The 20,574-nt window shown below is 52.0% G+C and overlaps 1 protein-coding gene across 1 annotated transcript in view; it reads right to left on the minus strand.

Annotated features, from left to right (window-relative positions):
• ZAN (zonadhesin) overlaps nt 1-20,574 on the minus strand; it is a 63,083-nt gene that overhangs the window by 17,697 nt on the left and 24,812 nt on the right. The window contains 18 exon segments of the mRNA XM_064376342.1: nt 716-1,015; nt 1,819-1,823; nt 3,216-3,340; nt 3,929-4,114; nt 4,208-4,455; nt 6,060-6,204; nt 6,402-6,610; nt 8,697-8,875; nt 11,390-11,482; nt 12,980-13,091; nt 14,320-14,500; nt 15,086-15,333; nt 15,667-15,739; nt 15,742-15,813; nt 17,379-17,581; nt 18,490-18,659; nt 18,767-18,877; nt 19,738-19,881. Coding sequence (XP_064232412.1) covers nt 716-1,015; nt 1,819-1,823; nt 3,216-3,340; nt 3,929-4,114; nt 4,208-4,455; nt 6,060-6,204; nt 6,402-6,610; nt 8,697-8,875; nt 11,390-11,482; nt 12,980-13,091; nt 14,320-14,500; nt 15,086-15,333; nt 15,667-15,739; nt 15,742-15,813; nt 17,379-17,581; nt 18,490-18,659; nt 18,767-18,877; nt 19,738-19,881 — 2,804 coding nt within the window.

Here is a 20,574-nt window from a genome sequence, read left to right on the forward strand (position 1 = left end):
TTCACCGTATTGGCCAGGATGGTCTCGATCTCTTGACCTAGTGATCCGCCCACCTCAGCCTCCCAAAGTGCTGGGATTACAGGCGTGAGCCACCGTGTCCGGCCAATTTTGTGTTTTTTATAGAAACGGGGTATCACTGTGTTGGCTAGGTTGGTCTTGAACTCCTGATCTCAGGTGATCCATCCACTTTGGCCCCCCAAAGTGCTGAGATTACAGGCATGAACCACTGTGCCCAGCAATTTTTTTTTTTTTTTTTTTTTTTTTGAGACAGAGTCTCCCTCTGTTGCCAGGCTAGAGTGCAGTGGCATGACGTCAGCTCACTGCAACCTCAGCCTGCGGGTTCAACCGATTCTCAGCCTCAGCCTCCCGAGTAGCTGGGTCTACAGACGCTCTCCACCATACCCAGCTAAGTTTTTTTTGCACTTTTGGTACAAACAGGGTTTCACCATGTTAGCCAGGATGGTCTTGATCTCCTGATCTTGTGATCCACCTGCCTCGGCCTCCCAAAGGGCTGGGATTACAAGTGTGAGCCACCACGTCTGGCAAAAAAATTTACATCAATCAATAAATAATTAATTAAAAAATAGTCCTCGTCAAATAGTCAATGAGGGCTGAATCAGGAGGAAACGGGAAGGAGGGTGACAGAGTTCTCAGGGAAGCAGAGAGGGAAATGGGGTTTGGGAGTGGTTTGGGGGTGACCACGGGGCACACTCACGGCAGAAGCTGCTGTTTCTCCAGAGTGGAGGCTTGAGCCCCTGGCTCTGGCAGGCGGCCCCGAAGGCTTGCAGAGCTTCGCAGAGGGCGTGGTGGAGACCTCCGAACTCACAGAAGGTGTTCGTACAGCCCACCAGGAAGGGTGTGAGGTCTGTGCGAGAGGCGCACTGCGCCCACACGGGAGCCCGCAGCACTGCCTCACACTTTTCCCGAGCCCTGCGGAGGTCGGCAGCCCTGCAGTTTCCACTCGGGTTCTCCTGCTGTTCCGCTGGGATCTGCTGCTCATCCACCAGGAGTTTCTCTGACAACTGAAGGAAAAAGAAAGGAATCAATCTAGGGACAGCTGTCCCCCTGCTACGACACGAATTTTTTCTTTTTTTTTTTGAGAGGGAGTCTTGCTGTCGCCCAGGCTAACTGGAGTGCAATGACGTGATCTCGGCTCACTGCAACCTCCACTTCCCCTCCCAGGTTCAAGCTATTCTGCCTCAGCCTTCTGAGTAGCTGGGGCTACAGGCACCCACCACCACGCCTGGCCAATGTTTTTGTTTTTGGTTTTTCTTGGAGACAGAAACTCACTCTGTGGCCCAGGCTGGAGTACAGTGGTGCAATCTTGGCTCACTGCAACCTCTATGTCTCAGGTTAAGGTGATTCTCATGCCTTAGCCTCCTGAATAGCTGGGATTACAGGTGCCCACCACCAAGCCAGGCTAATTTTTGTATTTTTGATAGAGATGGGGTTTCACCATGTTGGCCAGGCTGGTCTTGAACTCCTGACCTCAAGTGATCCACCCGCCTCAGCCTCCCAAAGTGCTGAGATTACAGGCCTGAGCTGCCACACCTGGCCCTATTGGTGCTCCCAAATGACCCAGAGAGAGCTCTCAGGGACTCCTCACCCTCCTAATCCCTCTGGTGTTCACAGGGAAGCTGGTCTGAGCTTTGGCCAACTTCCATTGGCCTTGTCTCCTTCCAGGTTCCCTTTTCTTTTTTCCTTCCTGCTCTGTTGCCCAGGCTGGAGTGCAGCGGCATGATCAAGGCTCATTGCAGTTTCAATCTCCCAGGCCCAGGGGATCCTCCTGCATCAGCCTCGTGAGTAGCCAGGACTAACCACACCTGGTTATTTTTCTTTTCTTTTCTTTTTTTCTGTAGAGATGGGGTCTTGCTGTGTTGCCCGGGCTAGTCTCAAACTCGGGGCCTCAAGTGGTCCTCCAGTCTTGGCCTCCAAAAGTGCTGGAATTACAGGCATGAGTCATTGCTCCTGCCCCTCCTCCAAGGTTTCCAAGTAAGGAAAGGAAGACTTCCATATTTCTCTAACTGGGTTCTAGCAGCCTTGAGATGGATCAATTACACACATCACCCCAAAATGTCCAGAAGCCATCACCCTCAAATCAGACACACAAAGCAACATTCTGGCCTGTAATCCCAGCACTTTGGGAGGCCATTGTGGGTGGATCACTTGAGGTCAAGAAATTCGAGACCAGCCTGGCTAATATGATGAAACCCCCATCTCTACTAAAAATAAAAAAATTAGTCAGACATAGTGGCTCGTGCCTGTAATCCCAGCTACTCGGGAGCCTGAGGCAGGAGAATCGCTTGAACCCAAGAGGCAGAGGTTGCAGTGAGCTGAGATCATGCCATTGCACTGTAGCCTGGGTGGCAGAGCAAGACTCTGTCTCAAAACACACAAACAAAAAAAACTGAAGAAGAAGAAAAAATAAACATTCTGGTCTTCCTGCCCCAGGTGTACCCTATAGTCTAGCTCCCCATGTCACGTTGCTATGAAAGGCTAGAGGGGTGACCAGGCGAGGTGGCTCTAGCCTGGAATCCCAGCACTTTGGGAGGCTGAGGTGGGCAGATCACTTGAGCTCAGGAGTTTGAGACCAGCCTGGACATAGTGAAACCCCTTCTCTACCTAAAATACAAAAATTAGCCGAGTCGAGCATGGGGCATAGTGACATGCACCTGTAATCCCAGCTACTCGGGAGGTAGAGGCACAAGAATTGCTTGAACCCAGGAAGTGGAGGTTGCAGTGAGCCAAGATTGTGGCACTGCACTCCAGCCTGGCTTATAGAGCAAGACTCCATCTCAAAAAAAAAAAAAAAAGAAAAAAATGAAAAAGAAAAGCTAGAAGGGTTGGCTCATGTCTATAATCCCAGCACTTTGGGAGGCCGAGGCGGGCACATTGCCTTAGGTCAGGAGTTTGAGACCAGCCTGGCCAACATTGTGAAACCCCATCTCTGCTATGAAATACAAAAATTAGCCAGGCATGGTGGCAGGTGCCTGCAATCCCAGCTACTCAGAAGACTAAGGTAGGAGAATGGCTTGAACCCGGGAGGTAGAGGTTGCAGTGAGCCAAGATCATGCCACTGCACTCCAGCCTGGGTGACAGAGTGAAACCATCTCAGTGAAAGAAGGAAGGGGGAAGGGGGAAGGGGGAAGAGTGATGGGAAGCGGGAAGGGAGGGATGGAAAAGAGAAAAGCTACAGGGTCTCAGGGGACCACTACCTTGGGTCAATGTCCTTATCTTTCCAACCATTCACGAATTCGCTGTGACTCTGGGCTAGCTCGTCGCTGGGCATCATCAGTTCATCCTCTTCCTCATCATTGAAGTTCCCACACACGCCGCAGACCTGGGTGGGCAGAGTGGTTTTTCGGTGCTGGGGGCAGAGTGGTTTTTCGGTGCTGAGGGCAGAGTGGTTTTTCGGTGCTGGGGAAGCACGAGACCTGTTTTTCTTTCTTTCTTTTCCTTTTTTTTTTTTTTGAGATGGAGTTTTGCTCTTGTCACCCAGGCTGGAGTGCAGTGGCACAATCTTGGCTCACTTCAACGTCCACCTCTGGGGTTCAAGCGATTCTCCTGCCTCAGCCTCCCGAGTAGCTGGGATTGCAAGCATGCACCACCATGCCTGGCTAATTTTTTTTAATTATTATTTTTAGTAGAGACAGCGTTTCACCATGTTGCCCAGGCTGGTCTTGAACTCCTGACCTCAGATGATCCACCTGCCTCAGCCTCCCGAAGTGCTGAGATTACAGGCATGAGCCACCATGCCCAGCTGAGAGTGGTTTTTCCTGGGAACATTGTCATCTATCCTACACAGAGGCACACTCCTCTGCTGCCCTGCTCCATCCCGAGGAGTGGCCTCTTTGGGCAGGCAGGATGTGAACACTGCCTCCCACCCCTGCCGCCCACCAGTCTTCCTGGTGCTGCCTACCCTGTGAACAGAGCCAGATGTTTTCCTCATCTTTCCATAGTAGGTTGTGGGGATTTCAATCTCTAAGAGACGATTCCCATCAAACTTGACCTGCACGCCAATCTTGAAGTTAACAATCGTGTAGATGCTGCTGGACTTGACGCTGACCCCGGGGATCTGGGAGATCGCGGGGAGGGTGACCTGTTTGCTGTTAATCTAAACAGAAGGGCAGTGACAGTCAGTAGGAGGAGGGACTGGAGTCCCCTCCCCAGCACTCCCTCCCAACCCCGGTTGCCACACCCTGCTCACCAACACATGGTGGCGCTTCTTCAGGGTCACCTGGGCATCGTAGATGTCAATGTAGACCTCGTGAAGGCGGAAAGCCTCAGTCCCACCTTCCTCCTTCTCATGCTTTGCACTGATCTTGAAGAAGGGCAAGTCCATGGCGGGGTGGCACACTTTCACCAGGATGTGAGTGCAGGCGTCGGGAATAGAATGGTTACTGCCATCAAAGCTCACATAGTTGGACTCCCCTGGGAGCTGACACACTCCCATACCTGGGAGGACAGAGAGACAGCTGAGCTATGGCCCTCCCTCTGGCAGGTACAGGGTCCCTGGGAAACTAGTCCTGGGTTCCCCTGCCTTCCAGAAAAGTGTCAAGACCCCAGGTCTGGCCATGCCTATTGGCTCACGCCTGTAATCCCAGCACTTTGGGAGGCCCAGGAGGGCTGGTATGAGACCAGCCTGACCAACATGGTGAAACTCCATCTCTACTTTAAAAATGCAGAAAAACTAGGGTGTGGTGATGTGCACCTGTAATCCCAGCTACTTGGGAGGCTGAGGCAGGAGAATCACTTGAACCAGGGAGATGGAGGTTGCAGTGAGCCGAGATTGTGCACTGCATCCAGCCTGAGCACCAGAGACTCTGTTTCAAAAAAAAAAAATTAAAAAAAAAAGACCCTGGGGCCAGGGCTGGGAGGCATGAGGTTTATGGGTGGAGGGGAGCATGATTTTTCAGAGGAAGGATTATTTTTTTCTTTTTTGAGACACTGTCTCTCTCTGTCACCCAGGGTGGAATGCAGTGGCATGATTATAGCTCACTGTAGCCTCAAACTCCTGGGCTCAGGCAATCTTCCTACCTCAGCCTCCAGAGTAGCTGGGACTACAGGCATGAAGTACCCTGTTCAACTAATTTTTAAAAAAACTTTTTTTTAAGAGACAGGGTCTTCTGTTACCCAGGCTGGAGTATAGTGGCAAGATCATAGTGCACTGCAGACTCTAATTCCTGAGCTCAAGAGATTCTCCTACCTCAGCCTCCCAAGGAGCTGAGACTACAGGTGTGATGTCTTTAATTTTTGTTTTTAATTTTGCAGTTTTTATTTTTTGTAGAGATGGGGTCTTGCTATGTTGCCCAGGTTGGTCTTGAACTCTTGGCCTCAAGTGATCCCACCTCAGCTTCCCAAAGCACTGGGATTAAAGGTGTGAGCACCATGCCCAGCCTCCAGGGAAGGATTTATTTATTTATTTATTTATTTATTTATTTATTTATTTAGAGATGGAGTTTTGTCGCTCAGGCTGGAGTTCAATGGTGCGATCTCCACTCATTACAACCTCTGCCTCCTGGTTTCAAGGATTCTCCTGACTCAGCTTCTCAAGTAGCTGGGATTACAGGTACCCGCGATAGTGCTTGGCTAATTTTTGTATTTTTAGTAGCGATGGGGTTTAGCCACGTTGGCCATGTTGGCTAGGCTGATCTCAAACTCCCAGTCTCAATTGATCCACCTGGCTTGTCCTTCCAAAGTGCAAAGATTACAAATGTGAGCCACCGCGTCCGGCCCCAGAAAGGATTTATAATACCCCATCTAAGTTGGTGGCTGCTACAGGGGAAGGTTGGGTGAGCCCCAAGGCCCCCTTCTCAGCAGTTGGAGGTCACCTTTCCCACCCGAAGCTCTTCATTAGTTCATTCTCATTGTTAGATTTTGCCTTTTACAAGTGTACCCAACCTGCAATAAACTTTCCCCTCTTGAGAAAAAGCAAAAAAAAAAAAAAAAAAAAAGCCAAAATCTGAATCCGAGTGCTACAGGCAGCAGGGAGTCTGCTGGGAAGTTGAGACAGCTGGCCTCAGGGCTGTGGGGTCCCCCCATCACCGTGGTCCTCTTACCTGAGGCCCGACAACGGAGCAGCCCATCCAGGGCCCGGCATATCTGGTTGGGTTTGCAGGTGCTTTGGACGCAGGTGATGTTGTTGTGGATGGAGCAGGTGCAGAGCCTGGTGCAGGTGTTCTCTGTGTACCAGCGCTCCCCAACCTGTGGGCCACAGGGATTGGCAGAGCCAACAGAAACTTGGAATCAGGAGATGGGCTGATGCCCTGGCCGAAGCTGGCTGCAGGATCTGGCCTTCCTCCTTGCCCCCAAGTATTGGCCAGCCCTGCCCCTCCCAGGTTCTGAGCCTTCCTCCTGCCTCTCCTGAGCCTGGGCAGGGCCCCTGCTAGCTGGCCTCTCACCGGGTGGTAGGAGCCCGCTGGGTCGGCGCAGCCACACTGGCAGAGGGACACGCATGAGGTTCTTCTCAAGATGTGGCCTTTCTGACATTCGCAGCCCTCAGCACAGGGCAGTGCTTTGGGGCAGTCCCTCGGGGTGTTTATGCTGCTGCAGGTGACTGGGCAGGGGCTGGCACAGGGGCTGTAGCTACTGCCAGGTGGGCACCTCGTAGCTAAGGAAAATGAAAGCATTAGGAAGAGCGGGGGGTGGCATCTTCAGCTCCCAAACCTTAGGGCATCAAAAGCTCCTAGCAGTGGCCGGGCACGTGGCTCATGCCTGTAATCCCAGCACTTTGGGAGGTCAAGGCAGGCGGATCACCTGAGGTTGAGAGTTTGAGACCAGGCTGGCCAATGTGGTAAAAAAAATCTCTACTAAAAATACAAAACTTAGCTGGGTGTGGTGTACATGCCTGTAGTTCCCAGCTACTCAGGTAGCTGAGGCATGAGAATCGCTTGAACCTGGGAGGCAGAAGTTACAGTGAGGCGAGCGAGGTCAGACCACTCCACTCCAGCCTTGGGGACAGCGAGACTCTCAAAAATAAACAGCCAAGCGCGGTGGCTCATGCCTGTAATCCCAGCACTTTGGGAGGCTGAGGCGGGTGGATCATGAGGTCAAGAGATCGAGACCATCCTGGTCAACATGGTGAAACCCCGTCTCTACTAAAAATACAAAAAATTAGCTGGGCATGGTGGTGCGTGCCTGTAATCCCAGCTACTCAGGAGGCTGAGGCAGGAGAAGTGCCTGAACCCAGGAGGCGGAGGTTGCGGTGAGCTGAGATCACGCCATTGCACTCCAGCCTGGGTAACAAGAGCGAAACTCTGTCTCAAAAAAAAAAAAAAAAAAAGACATAAAATTTACCATTTTAACCATTTTTATTTATTTATTCTTTTTTTTTTTAATTTTTTTGAGACGGAGTCTCGCTCTTATTGCCCAGGCTGGAGTGCAATGGCGTGATCTTGGCTCACCGCAACCTCCGCTTCCCAGGTTCAAGTGATTCTCCTGCCTCAGCCTCCTGAGTAGCTGGGACTACAGGCATGCACCACCATGCCCGGCTAATTTTGTATTTTTTTTAGTAGAGATGGAGTTTCTCCATGTTGGTCAGGCTTGTTTTGAACTCCTGACCTTAGGTGATCTGCCCCCCTCGGCCTCCCAAAGTGCTGTGATGAACAGGCGTGAGCCACCGCGCCCGACCAACCATTTTTAAATGTACCCTTCAACAGCACTAAGTACGTTCACGTTGCTGGGCAGCCATTACCATCATCCATTCACAACATTTTCTTTTGTTTTGTTTTTCGCTCTTGTCACCCAGGCTGGAGTGCACTGATCTGACCTTGCCTCACTGCAACCTCGTCTCCTGATTAACTGGGATTACAGGCACCCGCCACCATGCCCAGCTAATGTTTTGTATTTTTAGTAGAGATGGGGTTTCACCATGTTAGCCAGGATGATCTCCAACTCCTGACCTCAAGTGATCCACCCACCTTGACCTCCCAAAGTGCTAGGATTACAGGCGTGAACCACTACACCTAGCCAAATTCCTTAACTTTTTTGTAGAGATCAGGATGTTGCTGTGTTTCTCAGACTCCTTGACTCAAGTGATCCTCCTGCCTCAGCCTCCCAAATTTACCACAACTTTGAAGGAAAAAAAAAGGAGTTCCTGGTTAAGAAAGGAAGGGAACGAGCCCAGCCCAGGTAAAAGCAGAAGGAGACATTAACCAAGTAAAGACAGAACTTTGGGGAAGGTGAGAATGCGATGGAGGGCCCTGGGAGATCCGTAGAAGATGGAGCTGGGCTTGCAGAGAGGCTGGAATGGAGGATGGAGGAAGCAAAACATGTCCACTGAGAGCCAGGCTGTGCAGAGAAGGGCAGAGGCACAGAATTTAGAGGAAGAAGCCAGGCGCAGTGGCTCACACCTGTAATCCCAGCACCTTGGGAGGCCAAGGTGGCGGATCACGAGGTCAGGAGTTTGAGACCAGCCTGGCCAACATGGTGAAACCCCATGTCCTCTAAAAATACAAAAATTAGCCAGGTGTGGTGGGGGATGCCTGTAATCCCAGCTACTCGGGAGGCTGAGGTGGGAGAATTGCTTAAACACAGGAGGTGGAAGTTGCAGTGAGCCGAGATTACACCACTGTACTCTAGCCTGGGCAACAGAGCGAGACTCCGTCTCAAAAAGAAAAAGAATTTAGAGGAAGAAAGGGAGGGCAGGGCTCTGGAGGGTTCCTGTGGGCTGTGGGAATAGGTGCCAGCTCACTCACGGCAGAAGGTTCTGTTCCACCAGGCAGGGGCCTGGTCAGCCTGGGCACACAGGGACACATAGGCCTGCAGGGAGTGGCACAGGGCCGTAGTGTCACCCTTGGTCCCACACTGGCCTTGCACGCAACTGGCGAAGATGGACTGAGGGGGCATCACCTGATGACACTGAGAGAAGGGTCCTGCAGGAAAAGACAAGGCAGGTGAGCCAGGGGAGGGGCCAGGAAGGAGCAGGGCCATGTGGCTTCCCTGGGGCTGACTGGACATCCACTTCAATCAAAACCTGGATTTTCCCGCCAGGCACGGTGGCTCACACCTGTAATGCCAGCACTTTGGGAGGCCAAGGTGGGCAGATCACTTGAGGTCAGGAGGTCGAGACTCACCTGACCAACATATCGAAACCCAATCTCTACTAAAAATACAAAAATTAGGGGGGCATGGTGGCGCGTGCCTGTAGTCCAGGCTACTCGGGAGGTTGAGACAGGAGAAGTTCTGGAATCTGGGAGGCAAAGGTGGCAGTGAGCTGAGATTGTGCCACTGCACTCCAGCCTGGGCAACAGAGCGAGACTCCGTCTCAAAACAAACAAAAAAAAAAACCCTGGATTTTCCAGCCTAGGCAACATGGTGAAACTCTGTCTCTACAAAAAATATGAAAATTAGCCAAGCATGGTGGCACACACCTGTATCCCCCTACTCGGGAGGCTGAGGCAGTAGAATGAGCTGTGATTGTGCCACTGCACTCCAACCTAGGCGACAGAGTAAGACCCTGTCTGAAAAAAAACAAAACAAACAAACAAAACCCAGATTTGTGTGGTGGCTCCCACCTGTAACCTCAGCACTTTAGGAGGGCAAAGTGGGAGAATCACTTGAGCCCAGGAGTTCAAGACCAGCCTGGGCAGCATAGCACGTCCCCATCTGTACAAAATATTAAAAACTTAGTTCACTTCATGCACTTTGAAGAAAAAAAAATTAGTCCAGGCACAGTGGCTCACGTCTGTAATCCCAGCACTTTGGGAGGCCAAGGCAGGCAGATCATTTGAGGTCATGCATTCAAGACCAGCCTGGCCAACATGGTGAAACCCTGTCTCTACTAAAAATACAAAAATTAGCTAGGTGTGGTGGCACAGGCCTGTAATCCCAGCTACTCGGGAACCTGAGGTGGAAGAATAGCTTGAACCCAAGAGGCAGAGGTTGCAGTGAGCCAAGATCGCGCCATTGCACTCCAGCCTGGGCAACAGAGCTAGACTCTTGTCTCAAAAAAAAAAAACAAAAGCATTAGCTGGGCATGGTGGTGCATGCCTGTGTTCCCAGCTACTCCAAAGGCTGAGGCAGGAGGACTACTTGACCCAGGAGTTCAAGCCTGCAGTAAGCTGTGATCATACCATTGCATTCCAGCCTGAGCGACAGAGTGAGACCTTGTCTCTAAAAAACAAGAAAAAAGAAAAAACAGCCAGGAGTGGTGGCTCATCATGCCTGTCATCCCAACTACCTGGGAGGCTGAGGTGGGAGGATCCCTTGAGGTCCATAGTTCCAGACCAGCCTGGGCTACATAGTGAGACTCCTCCATCTCTATTAAAACATTTTAGGGAGGCCGAGGCGGGTGGATCACGAGGTCAAGAGATCGAGACCATCCTGGTCAACATGGTGAAACCCCGTCTCTACTAATACAAAAAATTAGCTGGGCATGGTGGCGTGTGCCTGTAATCCCAGCTACTCAGGAGGCTGAGGCAGGAGAATTGCCTGAACCCAGGAGGCGGAGGTTGCGGTGAGCCGAGATCGCGCCATTGCACTCCAGCCTGGGTAACGAGCGAAACTCCGTCTCAAAAAAAAAAAAACATTTTAAATACAAAAACAAAAAAAAAAAGGCAAGGTGTGGTGACTCCCACCTGTAATCCCAGCACTTTGGGAGGCCAAGGTGGAAGATCACAAGGTCAGGAGTTCGAGACCAGCCTGGCCAATATGCTGAAACCCCATCTCTACTAAAAATATAAAAATTGCCGGGTGCGGTGGCTCAAACCTGTAATCCCAGCACTTTGGGAGGCCGAGGTGGGTGGATCACAAGGTCAAGAGATCGAGACCATCTCGGTCAACATGGTGAAACCCCGTCTCTGCTAAAAATACAAAAAATTAGCTGGGCATGGTGGCGCGTGCCTGTAATCCCAGCTACTCAGGTGGCTGAGGCAGGAGAATTGCCTGAACCCAGGAGGCGGAGGTTGCGGTGAGCCGAGATCGCGCCATTGCACTCCAGCCTGGGTAACAAGAGCGAAACTCCATCTCAAAAAATATATATATATATGTATATATATATATAAATTAGCCAGGTATGGTGGTGCACACCTGTAGTCTCAGCTACTCAGGAGGCTGAGGCAGGAGACTGGCTTGAACCCGGGAGGCCAAGATTGCAGTGAGCCGAGATTGCGCCACTGCACTCCAGCCTGGATGACAAAGCAAGACTCCATGTAAAAAAAAAAAAAAAAAAAAAAAAAATCCCAGATATATCTACTGCCTGAGACACAAAGACAGACCAGCCAGTCATAGGTCCCAAGAAGGTGACTGCTGGTTGCCCCTGTGCTCCCATTTGCCTTCCTCGTGCCTTTCTATCTGTTTCTGGTCTTGTTTCTCCCTCCCTGACCAGACTCCCTCCCCAGCCTCCTGTCCTTCAGGGAGGAAAAAGGGCCAGCAGGGACATGTCTTATCCTGAGGGTTTATTAAGATCACACAGTTCTTGCTCCAGGCGTCTGCCATGCCGTTCTCCTGGCAGCTAGAGGGCTTGCCACCCACAGGGAAGCAGCTGAATGAGGAGAGGATACAAACTGAGGGCTACAGGCTCATGCTTGTAATCCCAGCACTTCAGGAGGCCAAGGCAGGAGAATTGCTTGAGACCAGGAGTTCAAGACCAGCCTGGGCAACACAGTGAGATCCCATCTCTACACAAAATTTTTTTTTATTGTACTTTAAGTTCTGGGGTACATGTGCAGAACATGCAAGTTTGTTACATAGGTATACACGTGCCATGGTGGTTGGCTGCATCCATCACCCGATCATCTACATTAGGTATTTCTCCTAATGCTATCCCTACTCTAGTCCCCCAGCCCCCGATCCCATCTCTACACAAAATTTTTTAAAAGTAGTCAAACTACAGCTGGGCGTGGTGGCTCATGCCTGTAATCCCAGCACTTTGGGAGGCCAAGGTGGGTGAATCACGAGGTCACAAGTTTGAGACCAGCCTGACCAACATGATGAAACCCCTCTCTCTACTAAAAATTAAAAAATTAGCTGTGCATGGTGGCACATGCCTATAATTTCGGCTATTCAGGAGAATGACGCAGGAGAATTGCTTGAACCCAGGAGGCAGAGGTTGTGGTGAGACAAGATCTCACCACTGCACTCCAGCCTGGGCAACAGAGCAAGACTCTGTCTCAAAGAAAAAAAAAAAAATTAGCCGGGCGTGGTGGCATGTGCCTGTAGTCCCAGCTACTTGGGAGGCTGTGATGGGAGGATGGCTTGAGCCCAGCAGTTGGAGGCTCCAGTGAGCTATGACTACACCACTGCCCTCTAGCCTGGGCGACAGAGCAAGACTCTGTCTCAAAGAAAAGACTGAGGGCCTGAGGAACTGTCTCCCAAACCAGAACAAAAGTGGACAGGGGCTGGGCACAGTTGTTCTCACCTGGAATCCCAGCATTTTGGGAGGCCAAGGCAGGCGGATCACCTGAGATCAGGAGTTTGAGACCAGCCTGGCCAATACGGTGAATCCTCATCTCTACTAAAAATACAAAATTTAGCTGGGTGTGGTGGCGGGCGCCCGCAATCCCAGTTACTCAGGAGGCTGAGGCAGGAGAATCACTTGAATCTGGTCAGCTGAGATCATACCACTGCACTCCAACCTGGGTGACAGAGCAAGACTCTACCTCAAACACAGCAGAACAAAACAAAACAAAAAGTGGACAGGAACAGAGAGGGATGCAGGAGAAGAGGACAAAATGGTGCCCTCAAGTAGGAAGGCCAGGAGACGCAGCAGGAAGGAAAAAGGCTAGACCTCAGGGTGGACTTCCCAAGTGGGCCCTCCAAAGGGATCACTAAACATGAGAGAAATCAGCAGGCGTGGGTGTGGGACGTCAGAACTTCTTACCAACTCATATCTCAGAGAGACTAAACGGGAGAGATTGGCTGGTTTCTGCCAGTAGGGAGGTACAGCACGGAGGGAGAGGGGACACTTCCAAGCTGCCCCCCACTGAGGCCCTTCCCCAGGCTCAGCTCCTCCTGCCTGGCTCCTCCACCCCCAGCTCACCCAGGTTCAGAGGCTTCGGGTAACTTCCAGGCCACCCCCAGCCGCAGAGAATAGCCTGCAAGCTTTCTATCGGGGAGCAGGTTGTCATCCAAGCTGTTGTTATTATAGTTCCCTGGAGGAGGGAATCGTTAAGACAGGCAACAAGGGGCCCTCCAGCAGGCCAGGCCCCAAGGCCACCATCCTCCTAACCAGAAGCGGCATCCTCACTCTTCACTCTACATAGCAAGGTCAACTCTTTTATTTATCTATTTATTTTTGAGACAGAGTCTCACTCTGTCACCAAGGCTGGAGTGCAATGGCGTGGTCTCAGCTCACTGCAACCTCTGCCTCCTGGGTTCAAGCGATTCTCCTGTCTCAGCCTCCCAAGTAGCTGGGATTACAGGCATGTGCCATCACACCCGGCTCATTTTTCTATTTTTGGTAAAGATAGGATATCACTATGTTGGACAGGCTGGTCTCAAACTCCTGATCTCATGATCCACCTGCCTCAGCCTCCCAAAGTACTGGGATTACAGGCCTGAGCCACTGTTCCTGGCCTTTTTTCTTCTTCTTTTTTGAGATAGGAGTCTTGCTCTGTTGCCCAGGCTGGAGTGCAATGGCGCAATCTCAGCTCACTGCAACCTCTGCCTCCTGGGTTCAAACAATTCTCCTGCCTCAGCCTCCTGAGTAGCTGGGATTATAGGCATGTACCACCACGCCTGGCTAAATTTTGTATTTTTAGTAGAGATGAGGTTTCACCATGTCGGCCAGGCTGGTCTTGAACTCCTGACCTCGGATGATCTACCCTCTTTGGGCTCTCAAAGGGCTGTATTTACAGGCTTGAGCCACCGCCCCGCACCCCTTTCTGTCTCTTCATCTCCATCTTCCCTTAATACCTACCTTCATGCCTAATGTCCTCAATCAATTAATCAGTTAACAAGCACTTAGAAGGCCAGGCACGGTGGCTCATGCCTGTAATCCCAGCACTTTGGGAGGCCAAGGCGGGTGGATGACCTGAGGTTGGGAGTTTGAGACCAGCCTGACCAACATGAAGAAATCCCATCTCTACTAAAAATACAAAAAATTAGCTGGGCGTGGTGGCACATGCCTATAATCCCAGTTACTCAAGAGGCTGAGTCAGGAGAATCGCTTGAACCCAACCCAAGAGGCGGAGGTTGCAGTGAGCTGAGATCGTGCCACTGCACTCTAGCCTGGGCAATAAGAGCGAAACTCCACCTCAAAATAAAAAGAAAAAAGAAAAAAGCATTTAGAACACCTCACAGTGATGTGGGGGGAACTGGGACCAGGTCATACTCCTACTCATTGTCCCAGGTTTCCCCGCAGGTGCCCAGGAAGCTCACCACACAGCCCGCAGAGCTGGCCACCATAGGAGGAGGGGACTGTCACTTCAACTAAGTGGCTCCCGTCGTAGCGAACCTGGAGCCCAAAGTTCGTGTAGAGGAGAACAAAGGAGGTGCTGAGCCTTATGGTCACCTGGCCTCGTGCAGGCCACACAGGTAGGGCCACCCGATGGCCATTCAGCTGCAGAGGCAGGGAGGATGAAGAAAGGAGAGTCAAGAAGGAACTCAGGATAAAGACAAGGACAGGGGCTCACTCCTGCAATCCCAGCACTTTGAGAGGCCGAGGCGGGAGGATCACTTGAGGCCAGGATTTCGAGATCAGTCTGGGCAACATGGAGAAACCCTGTCTCTACAAAAAATTAAAATAATTAGCCGTGCATGGTGGTACATGTCTGTAGTTCCAGCTACTTGGGAGGCCGAGTCAGGAGGATCACTTGAGCCCAAGGGGTCAAGGCTGCAGTGAGCTATGACTGCACCACTGTACTCCAGCCTGGGTGACAGAGCGAGACCCTGTTTCAAAATTTAAAAAAAAAAAAAAAAAAAAAAAAAAGGATGAGGGCAAAAAACTGAGAGCAGGAGGGGCTGGTGCTGGTCAGTATTTCACAGACAGAGGAGGGGGTGCAAGGAAAAGGGTCTGGGTCAGCTGCAGGTGCCTCCCGGGTATTCCAAGGAGCCAGAGAGGTGGGCGTGTGGGCAAGGAGGGGCCCAGGAGAGAAGCAGACAGGCTAGGTGTTCGGGGTCCGGGAGGCAGGAGGAAGACACGTACCAAGACCTTGCGGCCTCCGAGCAGTGAGATGCTGAGGCCGAACACCGCCACATGGACGGCTTTGACGCAGGAGACCTCCAAGTTCCCCCCTCGGTTCTCGTTGGTGGCGCTCACAACAAAATAGTTGTCTTGGGACCTGGACCAGCAAGGCCGGGTCAGGACATAGGTGCAGGTGCCCATGAAGTGGTGCAGGGCTCCGTCGAAGGTCAGGTAGTGGGGGTCACCTGAGGCCGTGCAGGTGGCAGCACCTTCGAGGAGAAGATGGAGTTCATAGTCTCACTGCTCCATGCCCTGGAAGCTCTGACCCAGAGCTGCCATCCTGGTGAGGCCACATTGGCATGGTCCCCACGGTCCACCCACAGACGTGGTGTTTCCCTAGGAAGTGTGGTTGGCTTGGCTTGGAGGTGCTGAAGAGAAGCACTGCCGTCCCCAACCTCACCCACTGGGTCCTTGAAAATGCCGCCTGCTCCCAGGCCCTGGTGGAGATTCAGCTGTCTGGGGAAGCTGCTTTGCGCATGACCCATCACCTTGCCTGGGGTTGCCTGGCAGCCCCCGGCTCACCTTCCACCCTGACGGCTCACCTTGGGCATGGCAGCCATAGACGCCATCCTGTTGGCCACAGAACTCCTGGGCCTTACACCTCCAGGGCTGACAGCAAATTGAATTCTGTTGTTGCTTTCACAGACACACAGCTCTTTGCAACCTGGCTTATACCACTGCTCCCCTGCCTTGGGGAAGACAGCAGGAAAGGAAGAGAAAGTGTTTTTTGTTTTTTTCTTTTTGAGATGGAGTCTTGCTCTGTCGACCAGGCTGGAGTGCAGTGGCACAATCTTGGCTCACTGCAACTTCTGCCTCCCGGGTTCAAGCAATTCTCCTGCTTTAGCTTCCCAAGTAGCTGGGATTACAGGTACCCGCCACCATGCCCAGCTAATTTTTGTGTTTTTAGTAGAGATGGGGGTTTCACCATGTTGGCCAGGCTGGTCTCGAGCTCCAGACCTCAGGTGATCCGCCCACCTCGGCCTCCCAAAGTGCTGGGATTGCAGGTGTGAGCCACCGCACCCGACAAGTGTTTGGCTTTTTTTTTTTTTTTTCCCCAGATCTGACACCAGAGCCCACCAGAGCTGTTCAGATCACTGGCAAATCGTGGGGAGACATCCTCTCTTCCAGAAGCTCCGAGATTCACTGCAAGAGCTCAGCATCCATTCACTGCTTCAGTCACTCCATCATTTCTGTGTCTGTTCATCACTTCAGCCAAAACTAATCTATCTGAGGCCAGGTGTGGTGGCTTACACCTGTAATCCCAGCATTTTGGGAGGCCAAGACAGGCGGATCACTTGAGGTCAGGAGTTTGAGACCAACCTGGCCAACATGGAGAAACTCCATCTGTACTAAAAATACAAAAATGAGCCTGGTATGGTGGTGCATGCCTGTAATCCTAGCTACTCAGGGGCTGAGGTAGGAGAATCACCTGAACCTGGGAGGTAGAGGTTGCAGTGAGCCAACATCGCGCCACTGCACTCCAGCCTGGGTGACAGTTGCACTCAAAAAAAAAAAAAAGAAAAGAAAAAAAAAGAAAGAAAGAGGCTGGGTGTGCCAGGCGCGGTGGCTCACGCCTATAATCCCAGCACTTTGGGAGGCCGAGGCAGGTAGATCACGAGGTCAAGAGATTGAGACCATCCTGGTCAACATGATGAAACCCCGTCTCTACTAAACATACAAAAAATTAGCCGAGCCTGGTGGCGCGCGCCTGTAATCCCAGCTACTCGGGAGGCTGAGGCAGGAGAATTGCTTGAACCCAGGAGGCGGAGGTTGCGGTGAGCCGAGATCACGCCATTGCACTCCAGCCTGGGTAACAAGAGTGAAAGTCTGTCTCAAAAAAAAGAAAAAAAAAAAAGAAAGAAAGAGGCTGGGTGCAGTAGCTCACGCCTGTAATCCCAGAACTTTAGGAGGCCGAGGCGGGTAGATCATGAGGTCAAGAGATCAAGAACATCCTGGCCAACATGGTGAAACCCCTCCATCTCTACTAAAAATAAAAAATTTAGCTGGGTGTGGTGGCATGTGCCTGTAGTCCCAGCTACTAGGGAGGCTGAGGCAGGAGAATCGCTTGAACCTGGGAGGCAGAGTTTGCAGTGAGCCAAGACTATACCACTGCACTCTAGCCTGACAACAAAGCAAGACTCTGTTTCAAACAAAAAAGAAAAAGAAAAGAAAAGATAGAGCCTGCAGGGGATATGACAGCAGGGAGCAGGCCCTTTCTGGCTGCAGGGAATGAGAGGTCCATGCAGCCACTCACCTTGAAGTAGCTGCCTATGGGACGGAGGCACCCACACTGGGAGCGAGGTACACACTCTAGGCCGCTGAGGACGAAGCCCGGATTGCATTCACAGGCCTCCACACACCGGTCTGAGCAGAACATGCTGGAGAATCCTGAATGGCAGGTGTCAGGACACGGCTTGGCACACAGGGAGTACCTGCTGTTGGGTGGGCAGGCCATTGCTGGTGGAGGGAGAAGCTTGGGTGAGAAGGATATCAACAAGCCACAGGGCTGGGTGGGAAACAGGAAGGACAGGCCCCAGCTCCAGGCTTCTGGCCAATCTCGAGAAGAGAGAGTGACTGCGAAAAGCTTCCCCAAGGAGCCTGGCTGGCAGGAGCAGATGGATCCATCACTCACCACTGGCAGCGCTGCTGTGTAGACATGCCCCAGGTGAGCTGTTGGCCCGCAGGGGACTGGGGCCACCTGTGAGGTCTGATTCAGGGGATAGACCTGCCCTAAACAGCTTCCCCAAAGGGCTGGGCCACACCAGGAGCTGGGAGGCAACCTTGTCGCCTCCCCTGCCTAGGGCCTGTACCATGTGCCCACATGTGATGACCTGGGCTGCACAGAAACACTTAAAAAAAAAAAAGAGTCTCACTCTGGCCCAGGCTAGAGTGTAGTGGCGTGATCTCAGTTTACTGCGACCTCCACCTCCCGGGTTCAAGCGATTCTCCTGCCTCAGCCTCCCGAGTAGCTGGGATTACAGGAGCCAACTTCCACACTCAGCTAATTTTTGTATTTTTATTTATTTCTTCTATTTATTTATTTATTAATTATTTGAGATGAAGTCTCACTCTGTCACCCAGGCTGGAGTGTAGTGGTGCGATCTTGGCTCACTGCAACCTCCACCTCCTGGGTTCAAGTGATTCTCCTGCCTCAGCCTCCAGAGTAGCTGGGATTACAGGTATATGCTGCCACCATGCCTGGTTAATTTTTGTATTTTTAGTAGAGAAGGGGTTTTGCCATGTTGGCCAGGCTGGTCTCGAACGCCTGACCTCAAGTGATCCACCTGTCTCAGCCTCCCAAAGTGCTGGGATTACAGGCCTGAGCCACCACGTCCGGCCTCTCCCCTGCTTTTGGCACGACTCACGGCAGAACTGGAGTTCCCTCCAAGGCTTCACAGCGTAGCCCGCATCCTGGCAGGCGGAGGTCATGGTGGACATGTGTGTGCACAGCAGGTGCTGCAGTCCCTGGAAGTTGCACGTATCAAACCTGCAGCTGTTGAAGAAGGAGGCGGCCTTCATGTGCAGCAGGCACGTCCTGAGGGAAAAAACCAGGTCAGGGGGAATGGGGCGGGTGGGGACAGAGCCTTGGAGGACCCCAGGTGCCAAGCAGCGCCCCTGTGCGACCCTGCCTGCCCTCCATACTCAAACGGGCCACGGGTGTCAACCAGCCGTCCACGGAACCTTGGCCCTGACATGCTGCTCTGCAGGGATGAATCACAAGACGGGGGATTCACCACCTGGTTCTTCTGACACCTGCAAGAGACCCACCCCAAATGCCCTAAGGACAAAGGCTCGCTTCCAGCTCAGCCCTAACCCATCAGGCAGCAAGACTGGCAGGCCGGGAAACCCCTCCCAGAGGACATTTGAACACTGATCCCTGGCCAGGCACTGTGGAAGGCTGAGGCAAGGAGAATGGCTTGAGCTCAGGAGTCCCAGCCCAGCCTGGGCAACTCAGTGAGATCCCATTTCTACAAAAATAAATATGAAGTTAGCTGGGTTTGGTGGCGTACGTCCATAGTCCCAGCTACTCAGGAGGCTGAGGTGGGAGGAGCACTTGAGCCCAGGAGTTGGAGGCTGCAGTGAGTTGTGATTGCACCACTGCACTCCAACCTGGGTGACAGAGCAAGACCCTGTCTCTAAAAACAAATAAACAAAAAAAAGAATATTGAGCAATTGAAAGAACAACTTGAAGTCTCCAGGGCAGAGAGGAGAAAGGGGCAATACCAATCATTTTTTAAAGGGAGGGCCCAGGCTGGGTGTGGTGGCTCACTCCTGTAATCCTAGCACTTTGGGAGGCCAAGGTGGGCAGATCACCTGAGCTTGGGAGTTCAAGACCAGCCCGACCAACATGGAGAAACTCTGTCTCTACTAAAAATACAAAAGTTGCTGGGCGTAGTGGCGCGTGCCTGTAATCCCAGCTACTTGGGAGACTGAGGCTGGAGAATCGCTTGGACTTGGGAGGTGGAGGTTGCGGTGAGCCGAGATCACACCATTGCACTCCAGCCTGGGCAACAAGAGCAAAACTCCCCTTCAAAAAAACAAAAAAGAGAGAGAGAGTGCCAGGAAGGGGACGGGACCCTCCGGGGATCCCAGTGGGAGGGCTCCTTGCTCACTCCTGGTCCTCATCCTCATCCATCTCCCAGCTGTTCCCCAGCTCCTCCTTGTCTGCTGTTGGGCTGCCATCCGACTTCAGGTTGTCATTGTCACTGTTGCCATCATAGTTTCCACACAAACCACAGAGTTTACCAGAGGAGGTGCTGGGGGAATGAGAGAGAAGCTGGCATTAATGGAAAGAAGGAGCCTCGGTCCTTGAGGGGCAGTGGCAGAGAAGGCAAGGAGCTGGCATCCCAAAGCAGAGGGGATGAGGAGGATGAAGAGGTGTGGACTGGACAAGAGGACCCCATGGCCCTCCCCCGAGCCTCCTTCCCCTCTGTTCATTGTCCAGCCATAGCAAACCCCTTGCTGGCCCTAAAACACTCCTGCTTTATTTATTTATTTTATTTTATTTTATTTTATTTTTGAGATGGAGTCTCTGTTACCCAGGCTAGAGGGCAGTGGCGTGATCTCGGCTCACTGCAACCTCCGCCTCCCGGGTTCTAGCGATTCTCCTGCCTCAGACTCCTGAGTAGCTGGGATTACAGGCACGCACTACCATGCCCAGCTAATTTTTTATATTTTTAGTATAGACGAGGTTTCACCGTGTTTGCCAGGCTGGTCTAGAACTCCTGACCTCAGATGGTCTGCCTGCCTCGGCCTCCCAAAGTGCTAGGATCACAGGTGTCAGCCATCTTGCCTGGCCAAATTTTTTATTTATTTATTTATTTATTTTAGAGATAGAGTCACCCTCTGTGGCTCAGGCTGAAGTGCAGTGATGTGATCAGCTCACTGCAGCCTCTAACTTCTGAGCTCAAATGATCCTCCCCTCAGCCTCCTGAGTAGCTGAGACTACA

This window comes from Aotus nancymaae, unplaced genomic scaffold, assembly GCF_030222135.1.
Source record: "Aotus nancymaae isolate 86718 unplaced genomic scaffold, 86718_ANA_hifiasm-v0.15.2.pri h1tg000015l_0, whole genome shotgun sequence".
Taxonomy (NCBI): domain Eukaryota; kingdom Metazoa; phylum Chordata; class Mammalia; order Primates; family Aotidae; genus Aotus; species Aotus nancymaae.